Source organism: Antechinus flavipes, chromosome 6 (assembly GCF_016432865.1).
Source record: "Antechinus flavipes isolate AdamAnt ecotype Samford, QLD, Australia chromosome 6, AdamAnt_v2, whole genome shotgun sequence".
In the NCBI taxonomy this organism is placed as follows: Eukaryota; Metazoa; Chordata; class Mammalia; order Dasyuromorphia; family Dasyuridae; genus Antechinus; species Antechinus flavipes.
Window position 1 is genome coordinate 258,055,411 of NC_067403.1, and position 27,079 is coordinate 258,082,489.

Here is a 27,079-nt window from a genome sequence, read left to right on the forward strand (position 1 = left end):
GGTTTTGGAGGATTCTGGGAAGTAAGTGGGAGGAAAGCCAAAAAGGGGAGAAGGAAGGGGAAAGCAGGGGCCGGGCTGAGTAAAAGCCTCTCAGGGTTCAAAGGTCACTGGGAGGTCAGGACTGTTGGATGCATCAGAGTAAATGAAGATGACCTCGGGAGGTCAGGGGAGGGGTGGGAAGGTCCAGGGGTTGAGCCAGAAAAGACCCCAATCCTGCGGAAGCCTCAGCGTCCAGAGTGACCAGAGGGCCCTGGCTCAAGTGGAGGCCGCGACAAAGTAGCTGCCTCGAGCCGCCGGCAGAAAAAGGCCTGGACTGACCGAGCCGAGCTTGCGCAGCTGGGCAACGAATGGCAAAACCAGGACACCCCCAAATGAATGTCGATTACGGTTTGTCTGGAATCCGCAGGCCCCCAAAGCCGGGGTCACCTCCACGCCTGGGGGGGCTACCGCTTGGGAGGACGGGGCCTGAAAAGCAGGAAGCTTTTGGGTCACTGTCCCTCTGGGCTCAGCAAGGGTGGCAGGGAGACCAGCAGGGACAGCGGGAAAACCTTGCCAGTCAAAGGAGGGGAGGATAAGTCAAAATGAGGGGCAAGGAGCCAGTAGCCTCTCCAGGACCTCAAGTTTTATTAAATGAGTGCTTACAAAAATAAACCATATTACTCATTATACATCTCCAAAAGGGTCTGACTTCAAGGAAGGTTGGCAGCACACTGTATTACATAAATAGAATTAAGCTCAGAAAGAAAAAGTCCATCAGAACCCCACAAACTTGGCTGCTGGTATTCTGACCAAGACACTGAAAATGACAGAACGAGAGGAAGCAACCAAGAGGGGTCTGGAAGCAGCACCCGATCTGGTACAATGATTGCTGGCCTGGCCCTTGGTCAACATGATTCTTAAAATGATAAAGGAAGCAGCGATTCTTTAGTAACGGTGGCATTAGATAGAAATTAAATCCTTTGAAGTAGCTGGCGTTTCTCCTAAATTGCACCAAAATCATTTGGAAGCACTTGGTTTGGTCTTAGGCAAACTGAAAACGAGGGGGAGGGGGCTCCGCCGCCCCGAGCTGCCGCGTCCCCCCCTCACATCTCCGAGTCTGCGTACATGCCGTTGATTAAATAGTCCACCTGCGTATAGTCCTTCTTCTTGTAGCTCTCGTAGGCCTGCATGGCCAACAGGACCAGGACGGCGAGGAACAAGAGGGTGCCGGCGAAGAGCACGGCCAAGAGTAAGTTCTTCTTGACTAAATACTGGGCGAAGGGTGAAGTGACGATCGGCACATACTGGCTTTCCGTGCCCGTCTCCAGGGATGGCTCGGGCACTGTGGGCGACACCGGCCTCGGGCCGGTCGGCAGGGGAGCGCTTTCCGGAGCCTGCGAGGGGCCCGGAGTCCCCGCGGCCCGGGCAGCCGAGGTCGGCTCGGCGGTCGGCGTCGTCCTGAGGCCGGTCGCCTGAGGAGTGGAAGGTGCGGCTTCTGGTTTGGGGGAGGACGCTGCCCTTGTGCTGGTGGAGAGAGTGGGAGTGCTCCTGAATGAGGCTGCTGAGGTTTGGGAGCTGGGGAGAGCCAGGGATGGAGTGGTCGCCGGCACTTGTGGATCGGACGGCACGTCCGCAGACCCAGCTTTGGTCAGGGTTGGTGTGCCCTGCCTTGGGATCCCCCCGGAAGGCGTGGTCAGAGCCCGGCTGGGGGAGCCGCCGGCAGAACCGTTCGCTGCTTTTGGCTCGGGGACTGTGACTCCCGCCGTGGTGGTCCTCGAGCCGTCGTGGTCTTGCGTTGCTGGCAGGGAGCCAGCCTGGGTCCTTTGGGTCAGCAATGGCCCTGTGGAAACCCCCTCGGTGGTTCTCTGTACCTGGGGTGTGAGAGTGGCCGAAGGCCTGTCCGTTGTAGCCGCTGAGACGGGGCCCAGAGAGGAGTTGCCCGGGCTGGTGCCGTTCGGAGGCGAGCTCCCAAGTTCCGTCTGGTTGCCACGGGCTGCTGGGAGAGGACGAGGGGTCTGGGACGGCTCGGTGGGCTGCCGGGCAGGAGCCGGGGAGGTCCCCGATGCATTGAGAGTGAGCCAAGTTTCCGTGGTGGTGAAGTTCAACTTCCCATGATGTGATTCAAATTCTTTAAAAAACAAAACAAAAAACCCCAAAACTCGGTGATTTTATTTTACAAAAAGTCTTTCCATAGGGACCTTTAAAGCCGCGGTTCTCAATGGGAGTTTTACCATAGCAGATTGGCCCTCAGAATGCTGGGGAATTAATGTACACCCCAGAGCCCCTCCCTGCTCTCCCAGCAGTCTGGGCCCGTGGCAGTCAGGAGGCCGGGCCAGGCCCCCCCCCCCCAAGGGACTCGTGCCAAGCTTGGCCCTGCAGGGCCTGCTCCCGGGGCCCCGAGGTCCGTGCAGTGACCTCTGCTGCCTCCTTCGCCTGGCTGCGCCTCCAGCTTCCCTTAGGATGAGGGCCCGAGTTCCAGCCCCACAGTCCCCAGGGGGTCCCCGCAGCCCCCGCTCTCCCGGCTCCCTCCTGGACACCGTTTAGACTTCCTACTGAGCCCCCAGATGCCCAGTACCTGCGACGAGTTCTTGGATCTCCTGAGAGCTGGCATTTTGGCACAGCACCAGCTGTGGACATTCGAGGACGACACAAAGCTGCGGCTCCTTTGGGGACCACCTGCAGAAAAGCTGACCTATGGGAAAGGCAGAGACCCCGGGTGGGAGAAGGGAAACCACTGCGGCCCAGCATGCAAAGAACAAGGCCCAGCTCGCGAAGGTCCCCACTACTGAGAGCTGCCGGGGTGCTGGGGGGCCCTTCCCCACTGTGGCCCCACTCAGCTCCTCTGAACAAAGATCGGGGTGCCGGGGCCCCCAAGCCCTTCTGGTCCCCCCACCCAGGCCTAGAGCTAGAGCTAGTGCATCCAACAAGGGAGGGCCTGGTGGGGGCAAGGCTGGACCCGGGCCTGCTTCCACCCCCCAAACGGTGACATCAGAGCCGGGCACTCGGGTTTGGGAGAAGGCGTCTGTAGCCCCAGGGATGGTCGAGGTCTCACAACCCTGGGCAGCGGCCCCACAGAGCAGAAAACGCCCAGAAAACTTCCCCTTCAGAGGCGGGAGGCTGTGGGGGCGGGGATCACAGCAGACCCTGGCCAAGTCCTAGCCCTCTGACCTTGTGCAGAGGCAGGGGGAAGGGTGACTCCCCTCCCCCCCGGGCCCCTCCTCCTGGACACTCTAAGACCCCGAACTCCAAAGCTCCATGGGAGGAGCCCTGCCTCTCCCCTCCCCACAGTTCCTTGAGGGCAGGCACCCCAGTACGGGGCCTGGCACCTAAAGGCCCAAGAGAGGAGGTCCGGAGCGGAGGCAGAAATGAGACACTGGTCCGCGGTCTGGGCGGGGAGGGTGACGCCCCGAGCAAATGAGGAGAGCGAGGGATCGTGGAGAAGGGAGGAGAACGAGAACGTTCTGGAAGGCAGAACGGGCGGCTCTGATGACATTGAACCAAAAAGGTTTGCCCAGAACCGAGACGAGGGAAGCAGAAAGCTGGGGAAGCCTCACAGCAGCGACTCCGACAAAGGCCTCGTTTCCAATCTACGTAAAGCGTGGCCTCTGAGTCACTCCGCAAGTGACAAACGGTCAAAGGACACGAACGGACAACTTTCAGACAAAGAAACTAGAGCCATCTCTAGTCATGCGAAAAAATGCTCTAAATCACTTCTGATGAGAGAAACGCAAATGAAGACAATTCTGAGGTAGCACCTGGCACCTCTCAGAGCCGCCAAGATGGCGAACGTTGGAGGGGCTGCGGGAAAACCGGGACCCTGATGCATTGTGGGTGGAGCTGAGAACGGATCCAGCCGCTCTGGGGAGCAGCCTGGAACTCCGCCCGAAGGGCCCTCAACCGGGAATCCCTCTGACCCAGCAGGGCCTGTATCCCAAAGGGAGCTCAACAAAGGGGGGAAGGGGCCCGCAGGTGCCAGAACGTTTGTAGCACTGCTTTTTATGGTAGCAAGGAACTGAGGGGATGCCCATCGGCGGAGAATGGCTGGACAAGGCCTGGCAGATGAAGCCAAGGAATCTCACTGCGCACAATGAAGAGCAGGCTGATTGTGGGAGGGCCTGGGGAGATTTACACGAACTGAAGCTGGGAGAAAGGAGCAGAGCCAGGACCACGTTCTACAGATGATCAACCACCACAGACGCGGCTCTTCTCGCGGGCCAGCGGCCCGAGGCAATCCCGATAGACTTTGCACAGAAAACGCCACCCGCCTCCAGAGAGAACCGGAGGCTGAAGGTAAATCAGCACCGGCTCTGTTCACTTCTTTTCCCTTTTTTCTATTTTTTCCTCTCATGGTTCTTCCCTTTTGTTCTGATTTTTCTCTCTCAATGGGAATCATAAGGAAACCGTGTCAAAATAAAAACGTAGACGTAGAACCAAAAATGTTTTTACGTGTGACAGGTAAGTACAAATAAAAATTCCTTAAAAATTAAAATTAGAAATCAAGACACAATAAAACAAAAGGTAGCAATAAAGATGCAATGACGTCCTTTCTCCCTAACATCCCTGATGTCAAGGAGTACAAATGCTTCCCCATTTTACAGATGGGAAAGCTGAGGCTCAGAGACGCCTCCTCACAGACCACCACAGCCTAGGGACAGAGACGGGATCTGAACGGGTTCCCCTCACTCCAGAGGCGGGCAGCAGCGATCTGCCCGAGGGCACATCCCTCGGGGTGTCACCCTCTCGCTGCCGACCCGTCCTTAATTCAGATCTTGGCCAAAGAGGGGAAGCCAGGCTGTCCGGGGGCGGGCACACCCAGGCCTCAGACTCCCGGTCCGGGGGCATCGGCTCACCTGTCCTGTTGCCACCTGTCGGGTTCGAGTCTCTGCACAGTTGCTGGCACTGAACTTCGTTTGTGACATTCTGCACCCCGAGCACCTGGGCCGAGCTGTTTCTCAAGGGGCTCTGCTGGTCTGACCAGGACAAGGACAAGGAAGAAAGCAGAAGGCAGGCCGCGGGGGCCCACATCTTGAGGGCGGGCGCTCCAGGCGCGGCGTGGTGATCTCCAAAGCCCCCAGGGAGGGAGGACTGGCCGCTGCTCAACCGTGAGACATCTGCGAACAAGAGGCAGGATGTTAGGAAGGCCTTCCTGGGAAGGGCGCGTCTGTCCCTGGCCAGGAATCCACGGGAAGGGACCCCACTTTCTCTGGGCGCCCCAGGGGTGAAGGGAGGCGCTCTGTAAAGGGAGACCCGACTTCTAGACACGCAATCCCAGGAGGCAGCAAGGCCCAAGGTCCGCTCCTGGATGAGAGCCTGCCTGGCTGTGGGATCCCAGTCCCTCCCAGCCTCCATCTTCTTGCCTGTAAAATGGGAATAAGCAGCCCCCCATGCCCCTGAGCTGCCACACATAAAGCATTTTGCAAACCCAAAAGCAAGTGGGCAGCGCCAGCAGGAACTGGCTGCCACAAAGACCTGCCCGACCATTCTAAGACCCCGTCTGGGGTTTTCTTGGCAGAGATATTGGAGCAGTTTGCCCTCTCCAGCTCGTTTTACAGATAAGGAAACTGAGTCAAATGTTTGCCCAAAGTCACCCAGCTAGGAAGTGTCTGAGGCTGGCTCAGGAGCATTGGGCCTGAGTGGAGGTCGTTCTAGCACCACCGAGCGGCCCTCATTCTCACTGCCACCCCCACGTCACCCAAGAAGTGTGTGTGTGTGTGGGGTCTCTTGGGCTCTCAAATAAGAACTGGCTGGAGGCGGAGCAGGCGGGTCATGACTAAGTAGAGAAGGGAGAACTGCTGGAAAGAGACAGGTAGAGGTGACCCCGGGCTAGAAAGTAGCCAGAAACGGGTGCCTGTGATCCCCCCTAGAAAGAACCAGAAACTGAGTGTGACCCCTGGCTAGAAAACCCCCCCAAAACTAGGTGCTTATGAACGCTGGCTAGAAAGCACTCAGAATCTGGGTGTTTGTGATCCCCCTAGGAAGGACCTAGAAATTGAGCATGTGACACCCCCTGCTAGGGCGCAGAAACGGGGCGCTTCGGCTCGGGGAAAGGCTCAGCAGAGAAGGCACCGGCTGGGGGGGAGGGCATCTTATTTAAAAGAAGGACCCTGCTTCGGTTCTTGCTTTTGTCCCAGCAGCGGGTTCTCGGGCCTCCGGCCTGGTGGGGGATGCCAGCTGACCAGACTGGCTGGGCTCCTTCCAGGCCTGGCCCCAAGGCCATCTCTGCTTTGAGCCCTTTCCTGCCGGGCCTCCCCCAAGACCCCCCCAGATAATATGGAAAGGGGCCCCCGCGGGGAAGGCAGCAGGGGAGAAAACAGAGAACACGTGTGACAAAAACGAACGCCGTTACATGGAACGCTGCATTCTGGCCGGATTTCGGAGTCTACGCGGGCCCCCAGAGCCCACGGGATGTAGCAGATGCTTATGGGCGGGATCCAACGAAGAAGCGCTCCCCGAGCACCTGGCATGGGTCCGGTAACGCCCCAGGAGCTACCGGAGGCGAGTCACCAGTCCAGGGTCACCACCTGGTGCAAAGTCTGGTGGCAGGAAACTCTCCCACAAGGGCTGGGGGGGGGGGGGGACATACTGACCTGGAAGTCAAAGGGAGAGAGGGGGCGCGCTAGGAGTTGTGGCTTCCACTTCTTGCCAGCGGACTGGAGTCAGAAGGTGGGAGGGAAGCACGAGGTAGGGGAGGCAGGTTGAGGGCAGGGCTCGGAGGCTGGGGGAGGACTTTGGACAGGCTCCGATAAGGATCTGCTAAATCAACTTTCTCTTCTCTATCCCGCCGATCCTGGAGTCCAGAGGATCACTCACCCTCCCTCCCCATGGCTGGAGCCTTTCCTCCCCTCCTCCCCTCCTTTCATTGGCCCCAGCGCGGCCGTACCCGGCACGGTAGCCAGTGGCTCGGCCCCCCTGCCCCCCCAATGCCAAGCCTGCGCCCTCCTGTGCCCCCCTCGCTACAGGAGCTAGCACTCGCATTGCCTTCTCCTCTGCCAGACTTCCCAGGTGCTGAGAAATCTGGGGAACCCGAGATGGGTAAATCTCCTCTTTCACAGATGTGGGCAAGAGGCAGTGTGGCCCAGCGGTCGGGGGTGGCCTGAAAACCGACCCATATGGCTCATGGGATGCTCCAGGCGGAGGGGTCGTGCTCGGGCTGCCCCCAGAGAACTGGGCTGCGAGTAACGACAAATAAAACCCCAGCAGCCCCCCGTGGGACCCCCCGCCCTGCTAGGTCAGCCTCTGGAAGGAGAAGGGCGTCGTGTCCACGGGGATATATAGCAGCTCTTTCCATGGTGGTGAAGAACTGCGAACCGAGGGGCTGCCGGCCCTTGGGCGGAACCTCTCGCGCTGCTCAGAACCAGGAGGAGACGGCTCCCAGCAGCAGCAGCACGGCGCGGTCTTCGCCCGGAGCCATTCGGCTCTGCTCGGCAGCACGGCGGTCCAGGACATCCCCAATGGGGAAAGCAGCTGCTCCCCGCCCGAGAAACAGTCTGAATGCAGATGGAAGCACAGCTTTTCAACTTTATTTTTCTTGTTTTTTTTTTTTGGGGGGGAGGGGTCGGTTCACATTCTCTTTCACAACAAATAGGAAAATGCTTCACGTGACCACACGCACCACACGTGCAAAGATCAAAGATCAGCGTGCTCGTCTTCCCAACGAGGGGGAAGGGAGGAAATCCGGAACTGAAAATGATCGCGACTGCTACGCGGAAACAAACGCAGTGGCCGAAGCCGTTACCTGCCGGACAGCTCCACCTGACGTCGCATCGGAACTAGAAATCAGCGACCTCCAACAAAACTCCCGGAAAACCCGGCCCTCCTCCACCCCCTTTTCTCTCTGGACGGGAAGGTCGGCAGCCCGGTCATCCTCGACTCCTCCATCTTCCTCCAGCGGCTGCCAGCGCCTCCTTCTATCTCCACAGCCCTTACCCGGCCCTCTCCCCTCCGTTGGCACAAGTCTCTGCCTCCAGCCCTTCTCATCTTGTAACAGACATCCTGCTTCCGTTCTCTCCTCTCTAACCTTCTCCACAAAACCCCCGAACCCCCAATTTGATATTAAAAACCAAACCAAACATGAAAAGGTACAACTATGTCACCTCCTTACCCCCAAACCTTCTGTGGCTCCCTACTGCCCCTAGGCTAGTCACCCCCCCGGGCACCCCGTCCGTGACCTTCCTCCCCACTCTCACCCCCAAGCCTTCCCGACGCCCTTCTCACCCACGGCCCCGGCAGGGCCGCCATCTTGGCCATGAGCGAATGGTGCCCTTAGTTGGTCCCCAGTAAGGGCCAGGCAGATGGGCCCGTCCGGGTTTTCTCCTGGTGGGTCCAGGAGCTCAGAGCACAAAGAAGCCCAACAATTGGCTGAACGGTCCCGGGTACCCATCCGAGGGCCCAAGCCCCTGCAGGGGTGGACGGCGGAGCCTCCGCGCCCCAGGAGATCTCCGGGCAGGACGACTTACTCACAGTGGTCTCCCCCCTGCAGCCTCCAGGCCCGACCTCTCCCACCCCCCATTTCCAGCAGAGCCCGGCGCCTTGTCCCGGGTCACCCCGTCGCCATGAACGATTCTGACCTCTGGGCCCGGACGCTCGGCAGGACTTTGGTCCGGGCCCTGACCAGGCAGGGATGGCACCGGCCGCTCGCTCTGCCCGCGGTCAGAGGGCAGACGTCGAGGGTCACGCCCGCTTCTGTGAGTGAAGGCTCCTTGTCCCCACAGAAGGTCCCCCGCCCCCCGCCCCCGCACAAAGGGGCCATTCAGCCAGCGTGGATGACTGAATGAATCAATGCTTGTTGAATAAATGCTGCTTCTCATCCATCACTTCCCTCCTGGGCAACCTCTGCCCTACAGCGAGCACCGCTCCCCGATCTCGTCGTCCCCCCCTGGGCGCGGGCTCCCGGCTCCCACGTCTGAGCAGAGTCGGGGGCTGGGGGAGTGAGGGAGCGGAACGGGGGAAGGGCCCGGGCATCACACCAGTGACAGAAGCTGGAGCTAACTGCCCCGACCCTAAAGTGCCACCAGAGCAACGTCGCACTTTGTCCAATACAAAGCCTCGTATTCAGTAGGTGCCCCATAAATGTTTCTCTGATTGCTTGCACTGGGTCAAAGGCACATGGGCTTGTAGCCAGGACACCGACAGCGGCTCCGGTCCCTCCCAATCCCTTTTTCTCCACCTCGGCCCCGACAGCTGCAAAGAGCACAGGGTAACGAGGGGCTGAAAGCGAGGGGGGTTGGTGAGATGCCCCCACCTTGCGGAGGCTGCAACGGGGACACTGGTCAAGCTGCCACATCAGCGGGAGGGTCCGAGGTCCCAGAACTTGGGCAGGAGGCGGGTACAGGGAGCGATTCCAAACCCGGGACCTCCTGGGAGGGCTCTGCCGGGGTGCGCGGCCCCCCGCGAGCGCTTCTTCGGGCCTCTGTGGCCCGGGCACTGGGAGGCTCACCAAAGGAAATCCACGTCTTTCAGGGAAGGATTCGGGGCCGACACAGTGCGCACCCCACAGCCCGGGAGCCGGGACCTGCTCACTCCTGGGAGAAGAGACTCTCCCCAGCCTCGGGATGTCGGGGAGAATGAATGGAGAAAGACGGAGGCGGCAGCTCCCAAGCTGGGCCAGGTGTGGAGGGGCAAGAGCAGGGTCCAGAGGAGCGAAGCAGCAGCGCATGGGAAGGAGGCTCTGAGGCACTCGGAGGGGAGCTCTGGAAGGAGCCGCCGGGCATCCGAGGAAGGGTCCGGGGCAGCCGGGCCGGCCCCCCCGCCCCAAGCCGAGGCCCCTGTGCCAGTCTGGCAGCCGGGAGCTCCCGCCCTGAACGGTGTGAGCTAACCCCGAGGCGGGCACCTGGGGGGGTGCTGGGGGGAGGACACAGAGGCCCACACACACGCCCACCTCGAGGCACTTCCCTGGGATCCCTGCCCCCCCCAAGGCCCTGAGTGTCCCTTTGGAGCCGGGGTCACCACCCGCCTGGGTCCGCCTCTAACAGGGACTCGGGGAGTTGCCCCGGTGCCGGGCCAGCTTCTGCGCTTTCCTCACCCATTCGGGGGGTGCCACATGGAAGCCTCTGACAGCCTTGGGGCAGGAGCCGCCCAGAAAACGAGCAGGGGCGGAATCTTCCCTGCGGGGAGGTGGGAGCCCCCGGGACAGGACGAGGTGACCGAGGGAAGGTGGAGTGCGCCGGCGGGACGGAGGAGCCCGGAAGGGCCCCCCAGGGCTGCATGTGGAGGCCGCAGGGGAGGCTGGGGGGGCGCTGTCTGAGGAGACGGTTGCCCCGTGGGGGGAGGGGGGGCAGGGCGAGATGGAGCCGATCACAAGGTCAGGGCCCTGCCCACAGCAGGCGCGGTTCCGTTTGATGCCAGATCGGAGGGAGAATCGGCAGAGGCCGGAGGGTGGTGATGAGAAGGCCCACAGGGACCGACAGGGAAGGTGAGGGAGGGGGAGGCCCCCGGGGGTCCGCAGGGAGAGGTGGTTAAGGGTCCCGGAGCTGAGAGAATCCCGGAGTGACGCCATTCCTTAAACGTTGATCCGGTGCCCGCCCTTGTGGGTGGCCCTGAGCCGGGCCGGGGGCAGCGGGCAGGCTCGGCCTCCCGGAGCTCTGGGGACCAGGAGGAGGAAGCGGCCAGGGCCGAGTGAGCGCCATGGGCACTCTGTGTGCCAGGCCTGGGAGGCCTCTGTGCCGCTGAGCTCTCTAGGGCTCTGGGGGACCCCAGAGGGAATGGGGAGAGACGGGGAACGGGCGCCTGCAGAGGGGGGTGGGCGCCGGGTGAACCCTGGGGCTGATGTCCCGGGAGTCAGGGGAAGCAAACCCTCCCCCAGGCCTAGGCATTCGGGGACACCCTCCCCACCCCGCCAGGCTGGCTGCTCCCTGCTCAGCCCTCCTCCCTGGCAAGGGCTAACGGTGCTCCGAGGCCCGCCCCTCACCTGGCAACCCAGAGCCCGGCCAGTGCTACCTGGAAGGCAGAGGTTCTGGGTTCAAATCCTGTCTGACAATCAGCACCCATGGGGCCCTAAGTACAACATGCCCTCCCAGGCCTCAGTTTCCCCATCTGTAAAAGGAGCTGGATTCCCCCTCCCCCCCGGGCCTCAGTTTCCCCAGCTGTCCAGCGTCGGACCAGGTGACCCTAAGCACCCAACCCAGGCCCGGCTCCACGCGCAGCTCGAGCCGGGTCGAGGAGGCTTTGGCCAAGTCTCGCGAGAGAATGCGGAACCCCCTCCCCCCCTCCGCCCCCTCCCGCGACCACCGCCCTCCCGTCTCCCCTGGCAACGGCCCCTAGCAACCGGCCCCGGCATCAGCGCGGCTCTTACCGGGCGCGGCCCCGGGGAGGAGCGGCCGCCGCCACCTGCAGGCTGCAGGCGGCGCGGGAGAACACGGGGTCGGAGCGTGGCGGGCGCAGGACCGGCCACGGGCGCCAGGGAGCCCCGGGCCTCGGCCTTGGCCTCGGCCCCAGCTCTGGGCCCGCCCCGCCCCGCCCCGGAAAAGACGTCACCCAAGCCGGAAATCCAGGGCGCGCCCGGCCCCGCCCCGTAAGGCGCCACGTCCGTGGAGGGAAGGAGAGCCGGCCTCATCATGTACTCCGGGACAACCTCCGCTGAGGGCCGGGAAGCTCCCGCTCTCGATACCGCCGCCGGAGTCCGGTCCAAGGCCCGTTCCGGAAGTGAGGTGGACGGAACCCCGCGGCGCTGCGGTCGTCACCGGAAGCGGACAGGGGCGTGCCGGAAGTGAATGGGATGTCCCGGAAGTGGGTGGGGTCGGTGACGAGGTTACCAGTCCCGGGACATTGGGTGAGCGGCTTGTGGGGCAGTCAGCCGAGGGTCCGAGGTGGAGGCGGCGGCGGCAGCAGCCTTGGGATCCTCGCGGTACAGATGAGGAAACCGAGGCCCAGAGAAGTCGCGTCTAGAGCCTAGGGTCGCCCCGCGAGAGTCTAGGAAGCCCGGTTCGAGTCGGGCCCTGAGATCAGGGAGTTTTAGTGGGAAGGTGCCTTGGGCGACGGGGCCGGGGCCGCTCGCTCCCAAATATCCGGCCCTCGTCAGGGGCCCGACCCGGGGGAGCTTCGAAATGCCTCTCGAAGGCCGGCGGAAGCCCTCCACCGCTCCAGGACCGTGGCCGCCCCCGCACTGGTGCTTCAGCGCTGTCCCTTCGGGAGCAGCCCTGGGCGCTGGGGGGGATGGGGCCCTGCAGCAGGGCCATTGTTGACTTGTCCTGCTTGGGGTCCCTCACTGAGGTCAGCACCGCCGGGGGCAGGTCAAAGCTCCCGAGCCTGTTCCCCGGGCCCTTCCGGTCTGGACGAGGTGGGGAAAGAGTCTTCAAACAACCACTAGAGGTTTCCCTTTTGTTCAGATTTTTCTCACATAATTCATATATCATTCAATATAATCACTAGAAAATGTTATTTTTTAATAAAAACGAATGAACATATGGAACCAGGACAAAGATAAAAAATATAAATAAACCCAAACCACAAGAACAACAGAGGTGTAGCCTAGAGAAGACTTTTTCAAAGTTAGTTTTCTAGGTAGAATTTAATGGGGAAGGAAGAAAAAGCAGGTTGGAAGAGAGAACACACCATTTTGCTATATTGTCTTTAAAACGTAGTAAGAAACACAGCAAAGATTCTAGACAGGAGACCTAAAAGCAGATGGGGGAGAAGAGAATAAAGAAATCTTTCAGATGATCACAGTAGTCCCCGAGGAGAAGGAGGGAAAGGAAAGAGTCACAAAGATCCTGGTGGGGACAAAACCGCCTACCTGTGGTGTTTCCCTTCTCACCCAATGCACTTTCCACAAAGGACAAGCCTTTTGGGTGGGGGGTCTCTGAGGGCTCTGAAATGCTGAATGTTACAACTGAGACCCCTTCTTTGCTTTTGGAGGAAGACAATCAAAGAGAAAACAACTCGGTAGAATATCACCAACGTCAGCACATTTGTTCACAGGAATGACTGGACGGTGGAAAAGAATACACAAAAACATTCAATCTGGGGTTGGAAGTGCTGGGGAAAACAGGCTGGTGGCTGTGCCTGGGGCGCGGCTGCGCACTTGTGTGGCCATCCTGGAAAGCAACCTGGAGTTTGACCTTCAAAGTTAGGAACTGATAGCCTTTGACCCAGCAACAACTGCCAGGGCTGTAACCCAGAGGGATTAAAGAAAGAAAGATCAATGAAAGGGCTTTTTTTGACATGGCAAAAAAAAACTAAGGAGATTACAGTCAGGGGCCGAGCAAATGATGGTATATGATGAAATGAGCCGCCCACTACTAGCCAGGGAGTGCTTGTTGAGACTTTAAAAATGTGGCCGTTGGAAGAATGTTTTGCTTGGTTATAGAGGCCTTGTTTTTCTTGCTTTCTCAAGGTATGCGGTGCAGAGGAGGAGAGATGAGACAGGGAGAAAATGCGAGCCTGAGAGTAAAACAATTTTAAAAATGGCATAAACTCTATGGAATATTATTGTGAGAAATGCTGTAAAGATTGATTTCTGAGAAACCTGGCAATACTCGGCTCCATTAACGCTAAATGAAATGAGCAGAACCAGGAGCGTGACACAACATCGTAAAGACAAACGACAGTGAAAGACAAGGACTCTGGTCAGCACATGGCCAACCACCATTCTCTCCCTGATGACAGAAGGGATGGATTGACCTGGTTTTGGACGCGGCCAATATGAGAATTTGTTTCCGCTTGCGTATTTGTTACAAGGATGTCCTTCCCCCAGTGGGAGTGGGGTGGTTTGGTTGGTTGGTAGGAAGGAGGGGAAAAAAAAGAATTGAGAATTGGAAAAAAATAAAGTCTTAATTCTGCAACTTATTATGTGATTGTGGACAAATTGTCTCGTCGTTTTGTCAGCCCCTCTCTCCCTCTGTGGTTCCAGGATCAAATCCAAAATGCTCCACTGGGACTTCAAAGCTCTTTATAACCTGGGTTCCTCCTCTCTTTCCAGCCTTCTTAAACCTTCCTCAACACATATTCTTCAGTCCAGTCGCACTGACCTGGTTGTTCCATGAAAAAGGCCCTCCACCTCAGCTGCTGGGGTTTTCTCTGACCTTGTCCCATACCTATTTTCTTCCTCTATCAGCTGACCTCACTGGCTTCTCAACTACAATCCCACCTCCTACAGGCAGCCTTCCCCGAGCCCTCACAATTCCAGTGTCTTTTCTTTGCTAGTCGCATCCTATTTATCCTGATTATAGCTTGTGTGTGTATATTTGTCTGCCTGTAGTCTTTCTATCATTAGAGTAGGGACTGTCTTTTGTCTCCTGTTGATCCCCAGTACTTGGCAAAGTGCTGACACATAGTAGATAATTAACATTTATTGAAGGTCCTGTAAAATGACAATATTTGTCTTTGATAAAGCTACTATGAGGGTCAAATGGGATAAGGGATGTAAAGTGCTTTGTGCTGTCAATTATTAATAGTATCATTCTAATACTCTGTTTTATGTTATACTTTTTGAGATTTCTAGTTTATGGGCCTAGGGGAACCATCCTAGAACTTAAGTCAGAGACTGAACCTCTTGGGAGTCTAGTCCTGAAAATCAATCTAATTGCCATGTAAATCGAGGTGGAGGTGGACAGTGCTAGGAGCCTGCAAGAGAGAGGAAAGGGGAGGGTGTGGGGGCAGAAGAACTCGATTAGGTCCCAGCTCTTCTGCTCACTCCTTAGGGGCCTTCGGGCAGGTCAGTGATCTCTCTGTGCCTCATTTTCTAGACTAGGGGAAAAAATGGGCCAGGTGATTTCTTAAAGTCCAGTCATCTCAGTCCTGGGAAGGAAGAAAGCGTGCCCTTCTGTGGTAGCTGCTCTGTGCCAGTCGTGTTAAGAGGTTTGCAAACGTGATTTCATCTTCACAGTAAGACAGGGGCTATAACCGTCCTCATTTTACAGATGAGGAAACTGAGGTTGGGTGAAACTAAGTGACTTGACACAGCTAAAAACTAAGGTTCTTCTGACTCCAGACTCAGCATCGTGTGTTTACTTAAAAGGGTATTTTGTTTGTTTATGGTCCCATTTTGTAGCTTTCATTTCCGATTAATTTTGACCTTTAAATGCTTTGGCATTTAAGGAAGAGCAGTAGCTTTATAACTTTTATGAGTGAAAGATCACGGGGTCAGTGTTGGAAGGGATTTTGAGACCAGCTTATATGGGAAGAAGCAGCTAGGTGGTGTAGTGGATAGAGCGCCAGCCCTGAAGTCAGGAGGACCTGAGTTCAAATTTAACCTCAGACACTTAACACTTCCTAGCTGTGTGACTGGGCAAGTCTCTTACCCAGTTGCCTCAGTGGGGAAAAAAGAAATAAGTGAGTGTCAAAACATGTTTAAAAACTTCCTTTTTGGTTTCTCTATAAATATTAAGATGTGATATTTCTCTGTTCTTTAAAAAACCCTCCAAAATTCTTGGAAAAGCTCCTTGAAAAGGCTAGTGAGAGGTTGAAAAAAGAAAAATGTCTTTAGGAAATAACATGACAAGTGATACCCAGTTTTTTAAATAAATAAACTCTTTACATCCTTACCTTTCCACCGACCAGGAACCAGTTGGAGCCTAAACCTACCCAGTCTTTTATCTTAAAAAGGCTATTGATCTCTTGCTCATAGTAGGTCTCTTTGTGTGAATTACTGTTGTTACTCAATTATTCCCAGATAGCATTAATCCCGACTGTATCGTGATCTCGTTACATATTGTGATCCAGACTCTTATAAATATTACCTGAAATTGGCACGAGGCAATCCAAGCTGGAAATGTTTGGATATTAGATAAATAATAATTAGATAAATAAATTGTTTCTGGCAGACTTGAGCCTAATAAAAAATGCAGAGTACAATATTAGAATTAATATTTTTCTTAACACCAGGCGTGATGTCAGCATCCTCTCTCAAAGGTCATTAACCCTTTGCTCAGTCTCCTCAGAGGGAAAACCGGCCTGCCATGCTGGCTTAGGGTGGCTCTGATCGTTAGGAAGTTTTTCCTTATGTGAAGTCTAAATTAACTTCTTCACAGTTTCTGCTCCTTGTTTCTAGGTCTGCTCTTTGGGGCGAAAAAGAACGAGGGATTTATTTCTCTGCTATGTGGAAGCCTTTGAAGTAAGGTGATTGTATCTGCTCCACTCCCCATCCCCTACTCCACCCCACTTTATCCAAGTCAAAATAATAATTAGCATGTAGATAACACTATAGGTTGCGTTGGCTTTATATGTTATCTCATTTGATCTTCATGACCTTTTACAAATGAGGAAACCGAGGCAGGCAGCTGTGAATTGACTTTCCCCATGTCACACAACTGGGAAGGGGCTGAAGCAGGATTTGAACTGAGCTCTTCCGGCCTCCACACTCCACTACCAGCTAGCCACCTTTCAAAATCTCCTTGACCTTCAACCCTCAGGGTATCCTGGTTGTCTTCCTTGGCACATTCTCCAGCCTTTCTATAAAAGCTGACATTTATCTGTTCATCAGAGCCCTTCTTAACTTAATGGAGTACCCAGAACTCAGATAACATCGCCTTCCTAGATCCGAGCGCTGCCTCGGAACAGTGACTCACCAGGATCATCTGGTCTTTTTCTCTCATCTCGCTGACTGGTAACTTGTAGCTCCCTCCTCCAGCGGGACAAGTTGCTCTCAGCCTCCCCCAGCGGGTCCCGGTGGAGCAGGTGCTTCTGAACCAGGGAGATAAAGGGAACCTTTACCTCCATTAAACTTTGCCTTAGCAGATTTAGGTCAGGATGCATTAGAATCCTGACTTTCATCCACTGCATTGGGTATTAACCCATCTCTGGGCATCAAGCTTAATCTGTCCCTTGATCCACTAAACTATTGAGTATACAAGGCTAACCCTGGGAGCTTGGAGCTTCACACTAGTCCTGGTTTAGCCCACAAATAATCTCCTCCAGAAGAATAGGCCAGTCTTGATGGATGGATTAGTCCAACCAGTAATTGAAGAGCTTTCTCTAGGAGGATGGGAACATTTGGGAAGCAGGGAAGGACTTTAAATAAGTTGGAGAACCACGTGTCAAGAATGGTCTCAAGGGATTCTTGTTGGATCCTTCCAAGTCCGTTACAGCTTTGGGATCCTGTGGATGTCTACACCTGCCTAGGAGTCTTTTATCCTAAAAACAACAAAACCTCTGTCACTTGACCCAGGCATCCATTCCCTTAAGCAACAGGCTGTACCTTCTCTCTCACTGAGGCTCTAGAAAAGAGCTCCAGGTCCTCACACCTCTCTTAATTGCTTTAACACTTTCTGCCATAAGGAAGCCCCTCTCTCTGGGCCTCCCCCTGCTGTACTTTGCTCAGCTTTTTTTTAAAAATATATTTTTTATTTTTTTTATAACTTTTTATTGATAGAACATACGCCAGGGTAATTTTTTACAGCATTATCCCTTGTACTCATTTCTGTTCTGAATTTTCCTTTCCCTCCTTCCACCCCCTCCCCTAGATGGCAGGCAATCTTGTACATATTAAATATGTTATAATATATTCTATATACAATATATGTGTGCAGAACCAAACAGTTCTTTTGTTGCACAGGAAGAATTGGATTCAGAAGGTAAAAATAACCTGGGAAGAAAAAAAAGCAAGTAGTCCACATTCATCTCCCAGTGTTCCTTCTCTGGGTGTAGCTGCTTCTGTCCATCACGGATCAATTGGAACTGAATTAGATCTTCCTATTGTCGAAGAAATCCACTTCCATCAGAATAAATCCTCATACAGTATCGTTGAAGTGTATAATGATCTCTTGGTCCTGCTCATTTCACTCAGCATCTGTTCATGTCAGGCTCTCCAGGCCTTTCTGAAATCATCCTGTTGGTCTTTTCTTATCGAACAATAAAATTCCATAACATTCATATACCACAATTTACCCAGCCATTCTCCCATGGATGGGCATCCATTCAATTTCCAGTTTCTAGCCACTACAAACAGGGCTGCCACAAACATTTTGGCACATACAGGTCCCTTTCCCTTCTTCAGTATCTCTTTGGGATATAAACTTTGCTCAGTTTTTGACCCTGCTAGCCACACATTCTCTTTTCTCCTCTGACTTTTGTGACTCTTGGTTCTCTTCCCATTTCTCTTAATTGTCCCTTTTCTGTCATTTTTACTGGATTATGATCCAGATCATCCCCCCTTCATGTGTCAGTTTCCCCCAAGAATTTGCTCCTTTTGGGGGATTTGTCTCACCAGATCTTCTGAGTTGTTGTTATTTTTATGCAGATGACTCCCAGAGCTCAATCTCCATATCCAACCCTAGCCTTTCTGGAGTGCTAGTGTCTGGGGAATTGTCAATGTAATGCCAGATAACTCCTGGATGTGCCACAGACATCTCTAACTCAACATGTCCACAGTAAGCCTGTCCCTTCTCCACACCAATTTATTTTTATATACTAATAGCTTTTTATTTTCCAAAATACTTGCAAAGATAGTTTTCAACATTCACCCTTGGAAAACCTTGTGTCCAAATTTTTCTCCTTCCCTCCCCAGCTCCCCTCTCCTCTCTAGACAATCCAATATAGATTAAACATGTACAATTCTTCTCTACATAATTTCACATTTATCATGCTGCCCAAGAAAAATCACATAAAAAGGGAAAAAATGAGAAAGAAAAATACAAGCAAGCAACAACAACAAAAAAGCTGAAAATACTATGTTATGATCCACCCAGGCCTCTCTCTGGGTGCAGATGGCTCTCTTCATCACAAGATCATTGGAACTGGCCTGAATCATCTCATTGGAAGAGAGCCACGTCCCTCAGAACTGATCATCACATAATCTTGATGCCGTATATAATGATCTCCTGGTTCTGCTCACTTCACTCAGCCTCAGTTCCTCTAAGTCTCTCCAAGCTTCTCTGAAATCCTCCTGCTGCTCGTTTCTTACAGAATTATAATATTCCATAATATTCATATCCCATAACTTATTCAGCCATTCCCCAGCTGATCGGCAGCCGCTCAGTGTCCTGTTCCTGGCTACTACAAAAAGGGCTGCCACAAACATTTTTGGACCTTTCCCCTTTTTTAAGATCTCTTTGGGATACAGGCCCAGTAATGACAGCACTGGATCAAAGGGATGCATAGTTTAATATCCCCTCAACATTTATCATGATTTTTTCCTGTCAGATTCCTAACTTTGAATTCATCCTTGACTACTTTCTTCCTCGACTTCATGATATCTCTCCTCCCCTCTGTGCACTTATCCTGCTTCAGGTTTCCTCTGTCGAAACATTCTCCCAGTTGACTTCTAGCCTTTCCCCTTTTATAACTCACACAGCTATCAAAATAACTTCCCTGAGATCCATGTCTGTAAACCACTCCCAGTGCATCTACAGTAAAATACAGATTCCTAGAGAAAGCAGCCTGGTATTCTAGACTTGAGGATCTGAGTTCAAATCCCCTTGTTTCAGGTTCTGGCACAAAACATCTCCTTGTAAGGTCAGATACTTCCTAGGTATGTGATCCTCTTGGGCAAGTTATCTATCTAACTGTTCTGGATTTCGCTTATCTTGCTCCCCCTGCCTCTCTAGACTTATCTCAGTCTCTGTTATGTTATCTCAGCTGGACCCAACCTGCAGCAAGGCAGTGTTTTCCCATGTTCCTAATGGATTCACCCTCCTACTCACCAGCTCAGCATTTCTAACCTTGCCATTCCTCCTTAAAGCTCTTTCTGCTCCAGCTCTCCCAGCTGAGAACTTGCCTCAACCTTCACAAACAATTGAAGACGCGGAGAGCTTCCTCTTCTCTTCCTCTTCATCTCACATGTTCTTCGCTATATAATTTACCTCCCTCCTCATCCTTGTGAGGAGCCAGGCAGGGAATAGCTGCATCTGCTTCTAGGAGTGGGCCGCCTACTCTTATTATTTTTTTAAATTGTATTTTTTTCCCCTCAAATATATGTCAAGACAATTCTTAGCATTTTAAACAAGATTTTGAATTCCAAATTTTCTACCTCCATCTCTCCCCTCCTCCAGCCTATTCTCAAATGCAACTTTTTCCTCTTCCTCTCTTTTCTTCTCTTTCAGCTCTTTTTTCTTTTTTCCTCCTCCTCCTGTTAGTTCCCCTTTTTTTCCTTCCCTCTCTCATTACTTTTCCCATTTCCCTTCTCATCCTTTCCTTCTCCTTTCCCTTTCTCCTGTACCTTTTCCTTTTCTCTCTCCCCTCCTACTTCTCTTTTTTATTTTCTTTCTATTCCTCTCCTATTTTGCTACTTCTTCCTCTTCTACTACTTCTACTTCTCTTCCTCTTTTGTTCTCCTCTTCTTTCTCCCTTTTTCCTCATTCTTTTCTTCCTCTTTTTCCTTTGTATTCTCATCATTTTCCTTTTCCTTCTAAACTTGATATTTCCCGTAGGAAAAAAAAAATCAAATCCCATGTGACTAAATCGCTAAAAAAAAAAAAAAAAAATTCCACACTTGAACAATTTGCATTTTGAATAAATAGAAAAACTAATATTACTATAAATACATTTTCAACTAAGCAAAACCCAAAAGAATCTACTTGCTTCACACCTTCTTCTGAACCTGTCTGTACACTTAGGAAGGTCTGATGCCTTGTTTCTTTTTTTTTCCCAGATAAGATTTTGCAGTTATTATTGGTCTGCTCTCACTCTACCAGGGGTCCTCAAAGTATGGCCAGATGCGGCAGTTGAGGATGATTATCCCCCTCACCCAGGGCTATGAAGTTTCTTTATTTAAAGGCCCACAAAACAAAGTTTTTGTTTTTACTATAGTCCCCCCTCCAGCAGTCTGAGGGATAGTGAGCTGGCCCCCTATTTAAAAAATTTGAGGACCCCTGAGTCATCTACACCATACACTATATCTTTCTTATGTTTTCTTATATTTCATTTAACTCAACACATTTCAACCACATGTTATATTCTGGCCACTGTAGGGGTTGTAGGTGCAGAGATAAAAAACCAAAGAGAATTTATCGTCTGATTGTAATATTCTCTCTAAAATGTAATATTCTCTTGTTGGGGTTTTCTTGGGGTCTCTGGAGGCAGCCTTCCTTTCGGTTCAGGAATCACCCCAAAAGCAGCCAGGTGTTAAAGTCCAAATCCTTTATTGCCTCTTTCCAAGTTTGTCTCTTTTCCCAAGTTTCCCAAGTTTTCTCTTTTCTTCTGAATCTCCCCAGCTGAATCCTGGTTGAGGCTCCTAGCTTATATATGGTCTCTTCTCAAAGATGTGAATCTTGTAGAACTATAGTAAGTACTAAGTACATGCACTGAACTAGAGAAGTATTAAGCACCAGCTAAATAACCATTGTCTCTATCAATTCCACTAACTTAGCACTTTGTTTCAAGTTCTGGCCCATAACACCCAGTGACTTCTATTGCATTACTTGCCTTCTAGGGGAGGGAATGGGAGAAAAGGGAGGGAAAAACTTTTGTAACACAAGGTTTGGAAGGGTGAATGTTTAAAATGATCTATGCATGTGTTTTGAAAGTAAAAAAAAATTGATAAAAATATATAGGTTAAACATGTGTAATTCTCCTATACATATGTCCACAATGACCATACTGCACAAAAAAAATCAGATCAAAGAGGAAAAAATGAGAAAGAAAACAAAGTGCAAGTAAACAACCACAAAAGGAGTAAAAATACCTAGTTGTGATCCACACTTGAATCCCACAGTCTCTCTCCGGTGGGGATGGCTTTCTACATCACATATTGAAACTGGCCTGAATCACCTCAAAGCTGAAAAGAGCAGACGGCAGAATTTGATCCACCCTTTTTCAAACAGGACTTTGACTCCTGCCAGGAGGTGAGCAGGAGCACATGAAGCTGACTCTGCTCTCTTCAGAGGTGGAGTACTGGACAGAATTATGTTCCTCTGCCACCCTAAATATGATTAATCTAGGGGAAATAAATTTTAGGTTCAAGATACGCTTCTCCTCCTCCCTTAGGATGCTTAAGATAAATTGAAAGGTTCCCACTTCTTTCTCACTAAATGCCAGTTGCATTACTCACAGTGATTAACAAATAAACCCACTTGTCCAAGCTGATGATAAAATCAGGAACGTCATATAGAGCAGAATATATCAGACAATAAACAGATGAATGAATTCATCCATTGGGAACAAAAGAGAGAGAAACAGGTCCTGATCTCACCCAAGAGGTGTTGGAATGGAGACCAGCAAACCCCTCAAAGATTAAAGTTAAAAGATCGGGGTCTTTCCTCTTCCAGGCTCTCACCAGCTCAGATCCTCGTTGGGGCATGAATTATTAGCATGGAATAAAAGTTCTCTCCACCATTAAAGAGTCTTATAGAACCTCAGCTACATTCCCCAAAAAGTTGGGCTGGAGTCAGATTATGAAGAGATTTAAATGGAAAACAGCTGAGTTGGTCTTGAAGCTAAGCTTCCCTAGCTTCTTGAACTGAGAGGCGCTGGGTTCATGTGTGTTTAAGGAGGTAGGTTTGTGGTGGGCAGGAGAGAAATTGGGAACAAAGAACAATGGAGAGGTTCCTTCAGGAGTGAAGGGCCCTAGATGGGAGTTGCTCAGAAAAGAGAGGCGGAGAGGAGGGTTGTAGGCCTAGAAGTGGCAAGACCTGGTGTCTGCTTGGATGTGTGGAGGAAGGGAGATGGGGGAAGGATGGAACACATTAAGTTTGGGAACCTGAGTGGGAGGAAGGGGGGGAGGATTTGAACGGAGAAAGGAAACGAGGGAAAAGTTAGAGGAAAGATTCCAGCTCTTCCTGGGTCATGTTGAGTTGGAGATGGCTCCAGGATGCAACAGGCAGGTGGAGAATCAGAAGGCTTGGAGGGCAGGAGAGAAGCAGGTCTGGGATTCTGTTCATCCCCGTGCATTTTCCAGTCCCATTGCTTTCTATTCCCAACTGCAAACCACATCTTGTTCAGCCATTCTCAATCTCTGGACACATGGCTAATTTTCACATTTAAAAAATTAAAAATAGAGGTATGAATGCTTTTTCCTTTGGTTCTTCCCCCCCTCCCCACCCCCGCCCCAGGAGTATTTTAGTTTTTCAGTTACAGGTAAAGATAATCTTCAACATTCATTTTTGTAAGATTTCGAGCTCCAAATTTTTTCTCCTGCTCTCCCTTACCTCTCCCCTTCTCTAGGACAGAAAATACTCCGATATAGGTTATATATGTACAATCATTTTAAACATTTCCATAATAGGCACATTGTGAAAGAAAAAGCAGAACAAAAGGGGAAAACCACAAGAAAGAAAAAGCTCCCAAAAGGTGAAAATTGTATGTTTCCATTGGCATCTAGTCTCCATGTTCTTTCTCTGACTGCGGAGGCCCTTTTCCATCCCAAGTCCACTGGAGTTGTCTTGGATCACGACATTACCTGGAAGTGCCATAGTTGATAGTTGATGAGTGCCCCATGTTGCTTTATTGTGCACGACGTTCTGGTTCTGCTCATTTCCCCAGCATCACTTCATGGAAGCCTTTCCTTTTTTTAAAAAAAAAACTTTTTAATTAATTAATTTATTTTTTATTTTTAAATAACTTTTTATTGATAGAACGCATGCCAGGGTAATTTTTTACAACATTATCCCTTGCACTCGCTTCTGTTCCGATTTTTCCCCTCCCTCCCTCCACCCTCTCCCCTAGATGGCAAGCAGTCCTTTACATGTTAAATAGGTGACAGTATATCCTAGATACAATATATGTTTGCAGAACCGAACAGTTCTCTTGTTGCACAGGGAGAATTGGATTCAGAAGGTAGAAATAACCCGGGAAGAAAAACAAAGATGCAGATAGATGCAGAGCCCATAACTTCCTCAGCATTTCCCGGTTGGTGGATGTCACTCCTTTCCAAATGAAGGCTTTTTCTCCAGAGAGTTCCTTCATCTCCTTCCCTTCTCCCTTTCCATGAGATATTTTAGAGTCGAGTCTCAGCTATGGAAGGATGAAATCAATATGCCCAATAGCTGCCGGGACTCTCACCGTCCATGGCTTGATTGCTCTCCCAAAAGTACCATCGTTCTACCGGCCAGATCTCAAGGTGTTTTCCAGCCCTCCTTCCCCCCCAAACTCGCTCAAATCTCCTTTGCCATTTTCCTCAGTTTGGAGGAAATTCGGGTGGAACCGCTGGGAGTAACTGGGCCTTCAGCACGGTCCTGGCACATCATTTTCTTGTTCGATCATTTTTCAGTCGAGTTCCGTGTGTAGTAGACACTTAATAAGTGCTTGTTGACAGAATGACCTAAAGTAACAATAGAACACTTGACTTTTTAGTCAGGACTTCCGTTTCAGGGGAAATTGTGAAAGGGGACATTTGTTTTCAGTCCCCCCCCCCCCCCCTCACTTGATTTATCTGACGCCCTGGCCGCCCCCCCCCCCTTCCTCCTCCTGGCCTGAATCTCTGCCATCTTTCTCCCTAGGAAAGGAGTTTTCAGGAAACTAGGTGACATCAGCCATTTATACTTCAGGGTGAAATTAAAGCAATATTTGTCTTCCTCAGGCTGTTGCACTGTCAGCGGTTATCCCCGTGGAAGGAAAGTTTCTTCCCTTAGAGACATTTTAGGCTCAGTGAAGTGGGGGGGGGTTGGAGTTGGGGAGGAGGAATCATGAGGTATTATGAGGAAACTGGCTTTCTCGGAGGCCGGAGGGACGGTGGAAGGGGACCAGGTCTGAGTCTCCAGGAGACTGAGCCCCCAGAGAACTCACTTAAATAACCGGGCCTCAGTTTCCTGGAGAGCAAAATGAAGATAACAGAGCTCCCTCAGAGGGTGGCCATGGGAGTGTTTTGTAAACCTTGAAGTGATTGTTGTGTGGGGGGGGGGAGGGGGGCGTGTAGCTGGGTATCAAAGGAAGCAGTGATGGGTCAGTGATGGCAACGACCCTGGCAATCTCATCCCACTTCAGGCAGTCCCTGAACCAATCATGGGGGACTCTGCCCCTCAGTTTCCCCATCTGTTAAATGGGCCTAAAGCTACCTCTCAGGAGAGCTGAGGACTTAATAGATAATGGAGAGTCTCTCCCAGCAGGAATGCTGAGCCCACTGCTGGAGCTGCTCCCAGGAGGGTTCTCTCAGGAAATGCCTTATCTTCCGTCTCTTAATCGGGCCAGGAGTCTGCAGGGGGCCTTAAACCCTGGAGAGCAGGGGAGAGGGTGGGACTACCAAGCCCTTGGCCCACAGCAGCAGCCTCCGCCCAGCCCCATCTTTCCCCTTCTTCCTTTCCCCCTCCCCCAGGGGCACAGCCCCTCCTGTCAGTCAGTGGGCCCAAGCCAGTTGTCACCAGCTATTTACAAGCTCCAGGCCCCTCCCCTCGGGCAATCGGGACAGCTGCCCCCTTACCCCCCCCTCTGGCTCCCAGGTGTCAGGTCACTGAACAAACTGAGTGGAGGCAGGGAGCATGCAGAGCCACCCGAGCCCTGCTCCTGCCCAAGGTCGGTGTTTCTGGTTCCCAGGCTCCTCGGGCAGCCCAGCTAAGGCCTAGGGGGGTCCCAAACTTCGGAGACCTCAGGGGTTCTCCGGGTCCTCTCGTAGCCGAACGGGACTCCTCCCTCACTGGGTATAGTCAGAAAACATTTATGGAGCACCGACTGTATGCCAGGCCCTGTGCTAAGGGCTGGGGAGACAAAGGCAAAGGTCAGACAGTCCCTGTCCTCCTGAAGCTCCCCACAAACTCTAGAGGGGGATCCCTTGGGAATAATCCGAGGGAAGGCCAGGAGCAAGACTCCCCCTGGAAGTGGGGTTTGAGATGAATCCTGAAGGAGGGCTGAGGTGAGGAGGGACAGCCTCTAGGCATGGGGGAGCAGCCAAGGAAGGCTCCAGGAATCTAAAGTCTCAGGCTCAGGACTTTCTCCTTTCTGGGTCTCAGTTTCCTAATCTATGCTCCTTTTTTTTTTTTTTTAAATTTAATTTTATTTAATATTTTGTATTGACAGAATCCATGCCAGGATAATTTTTACACATCATTATCCCTTGCAGTCACTTATGTTTCGTTTTTTCCCCTCCCTCCCTCTCCCCCCCCCAAGATGGCAAGCAGTCCTATATATGTTAAATATGTTGCAGTATATCCTCCTAATCTATGCTCCTGACAAGCCACCCCAGGACATGTGATCTTCCTCAGAAATGGGGACCCCATCACCCCAAGAAGCAGGCCCCTTACTTTGGGGGAGCTCTAGCTATTAAGGATTCCCTGCCACCCCAGCCCTGCCAGCATTCAAGGTCAGTCAGCCTCTGCAGGGGCCTTCGGAGCCTTGAGGCCAGTCAGGGCGAGAGCAGCGGGGAGGGAGCCTCCCCAATTGGTCAACCAAGCCTGGATTCAGGGCCCAACCCCAGGCCTTCCAACCCGGGAGACTGGGGCTAGTGGTCTGCCTCGGGGCGGGGGGGGGCATGGCTCTGGTGGTCTGCCTGGTCTGGGCCTCTGGCTCTGGAGGCTTGGATGGTCTGGGGCTCTGGCTCTGGTGGCCTGGCTGGTCTGGGCCTCTGGCTCTGGAGGCCTGGCTGGTCTGGGGCTCTGGCTCTGGTGGCCTGGCTGGTCTGGGGCTCTGGCTCTGGTGGTCTGCCTGGTCTGGGCCTCTGGCTCTGGTGGCCTGGCTGGTCTGGGCCTCTGGCTCTGGTGGCCTGGCTGGTCTGGGCCTCTGGCTCTGGAGGCCTGCCTGGTCTGGGCCTCTGGCTCTGGCGGCCTGGCTGGTCTGGGCCTCTGGCTCTGGAGGCCTGGCTGGTCTGGGGCTCTGGCTCTGGTGGTCTGCTCTGGTGGGGGGTAGGCTTGCAACAGATAGAGCCCCTTAGACTGGAACTGTCCGGAGACGCCCCCTTTCACACCCTCCCCTGTCCCCAGCTGGTTCCTGTGGAACTGAGTACCCGCTCCAGCCTGTTGGTGCCCCCGACTGCTCCACTTCTCTCCCCCCCCCCCACCCCAGTGCAGCCTCCACCTCCTGCTGGGGTCTGATACCCTTGGTTCTAAGTCCTAACCCTCCCAGCCCTCACACTGTCTCCTCCCTTGTCCAGCGCTATGAGGGACTCCCTCTCCCGAGGCAGGTGGGCCCTTCTCAGGGCAGACTGAGAAATTACACCCTGAGCCTGGGGAGGTCCCTGAGGGGCTCTGCACCCCGTCTCTCCCGCTGCTCCCCCTCCTCCCTGCTCCTTAGGCAGGGAAACAGCGTCCTGCTTGTTGGCTTTGTGGCGGGGTCCACAGAGGGCCAGCCTTAGAATCAGGAAACCCGG

The 27,079-nt window shown here is 52.8% G+C and overlaps 2 protein-coding genes across 5 annotated transcripts; one reads left to right on the top strand and one right to left on the bottom strand.

Moving 5' to 3' along the window:
• Positions 1-607: 607 nt before the first annotated feature.
• C6H11orf24 (chromosome 6 C11orf24 homolog) lies at positions 608-11,372 on the bottom strand. Of its 2 annotated transcripts, none has more exons than XM_051963762.1 (4): positions 11,270-11,372; positions 4,830-5,090; positions 2,555-2,671; positions 608-2,107 (listed from the first exon to the last, which is right to left on the bottom strand). In XM_051963762.1, the coding sequence occupies exons 2-4, from the start codon at positions 5,002-5,004 to the stop codon at positions 1,083-1,085; spliced, it is 1,317 nt and encodes a 438-aa protein (XP_051819722.1). In that variant the 5' UTR covers positions 5,005-5,090; positions 11,270-11,372; the 3' UTR covers positions 608-1,082. The 2 variants fall into 2 exon arrangements, with proteins under 2 accessions (XP_051819722.1, XP_051819723.1); XM_051963763.1 differs by lacking the exon at positions 11,270-11,372 and adding an exon at positions 6,567-6,805.
• On the top strand, positions 6,981-13,761 carry LOC127539599 (uncharacterized). Of its 3 annotated transcripts, XM_051963765.1 has the most exons (3): positions 6,981-9,175; positions 9,439-9,586; positions 13,310-13,761. In XM_051963765.1, exon 1 carries the CDS (start codon positions 7,089-7,091, stop codon positions 8,112-8,114), a length of 1,026 nt encoding a protein of 341 aa, XP_051819725.1. In that variant the 5' UTR covers positions 6,981-7,088; the 3' UTR covers positions 8,115-9,175; positions 9,439-9,586; positions 13,310-13,761. The 3 variants fall into 3 exon arrangements, 2 of the variants coding, with proteins under 2 accessions (XP_051819725.1, XP_051819724.1); XM_051963764.1 differs by having other exon boundaries at positions 6,981-9,586; XR_007948000.1 differs by lacking the exons at positions 6,981-9,175; positions 9,439-9,586 and adding an exon at positions 11,464-11,746.
• The last annotated feature ends 13,318 nt before the right edge of the window (positions 13,762-27,079 follow it).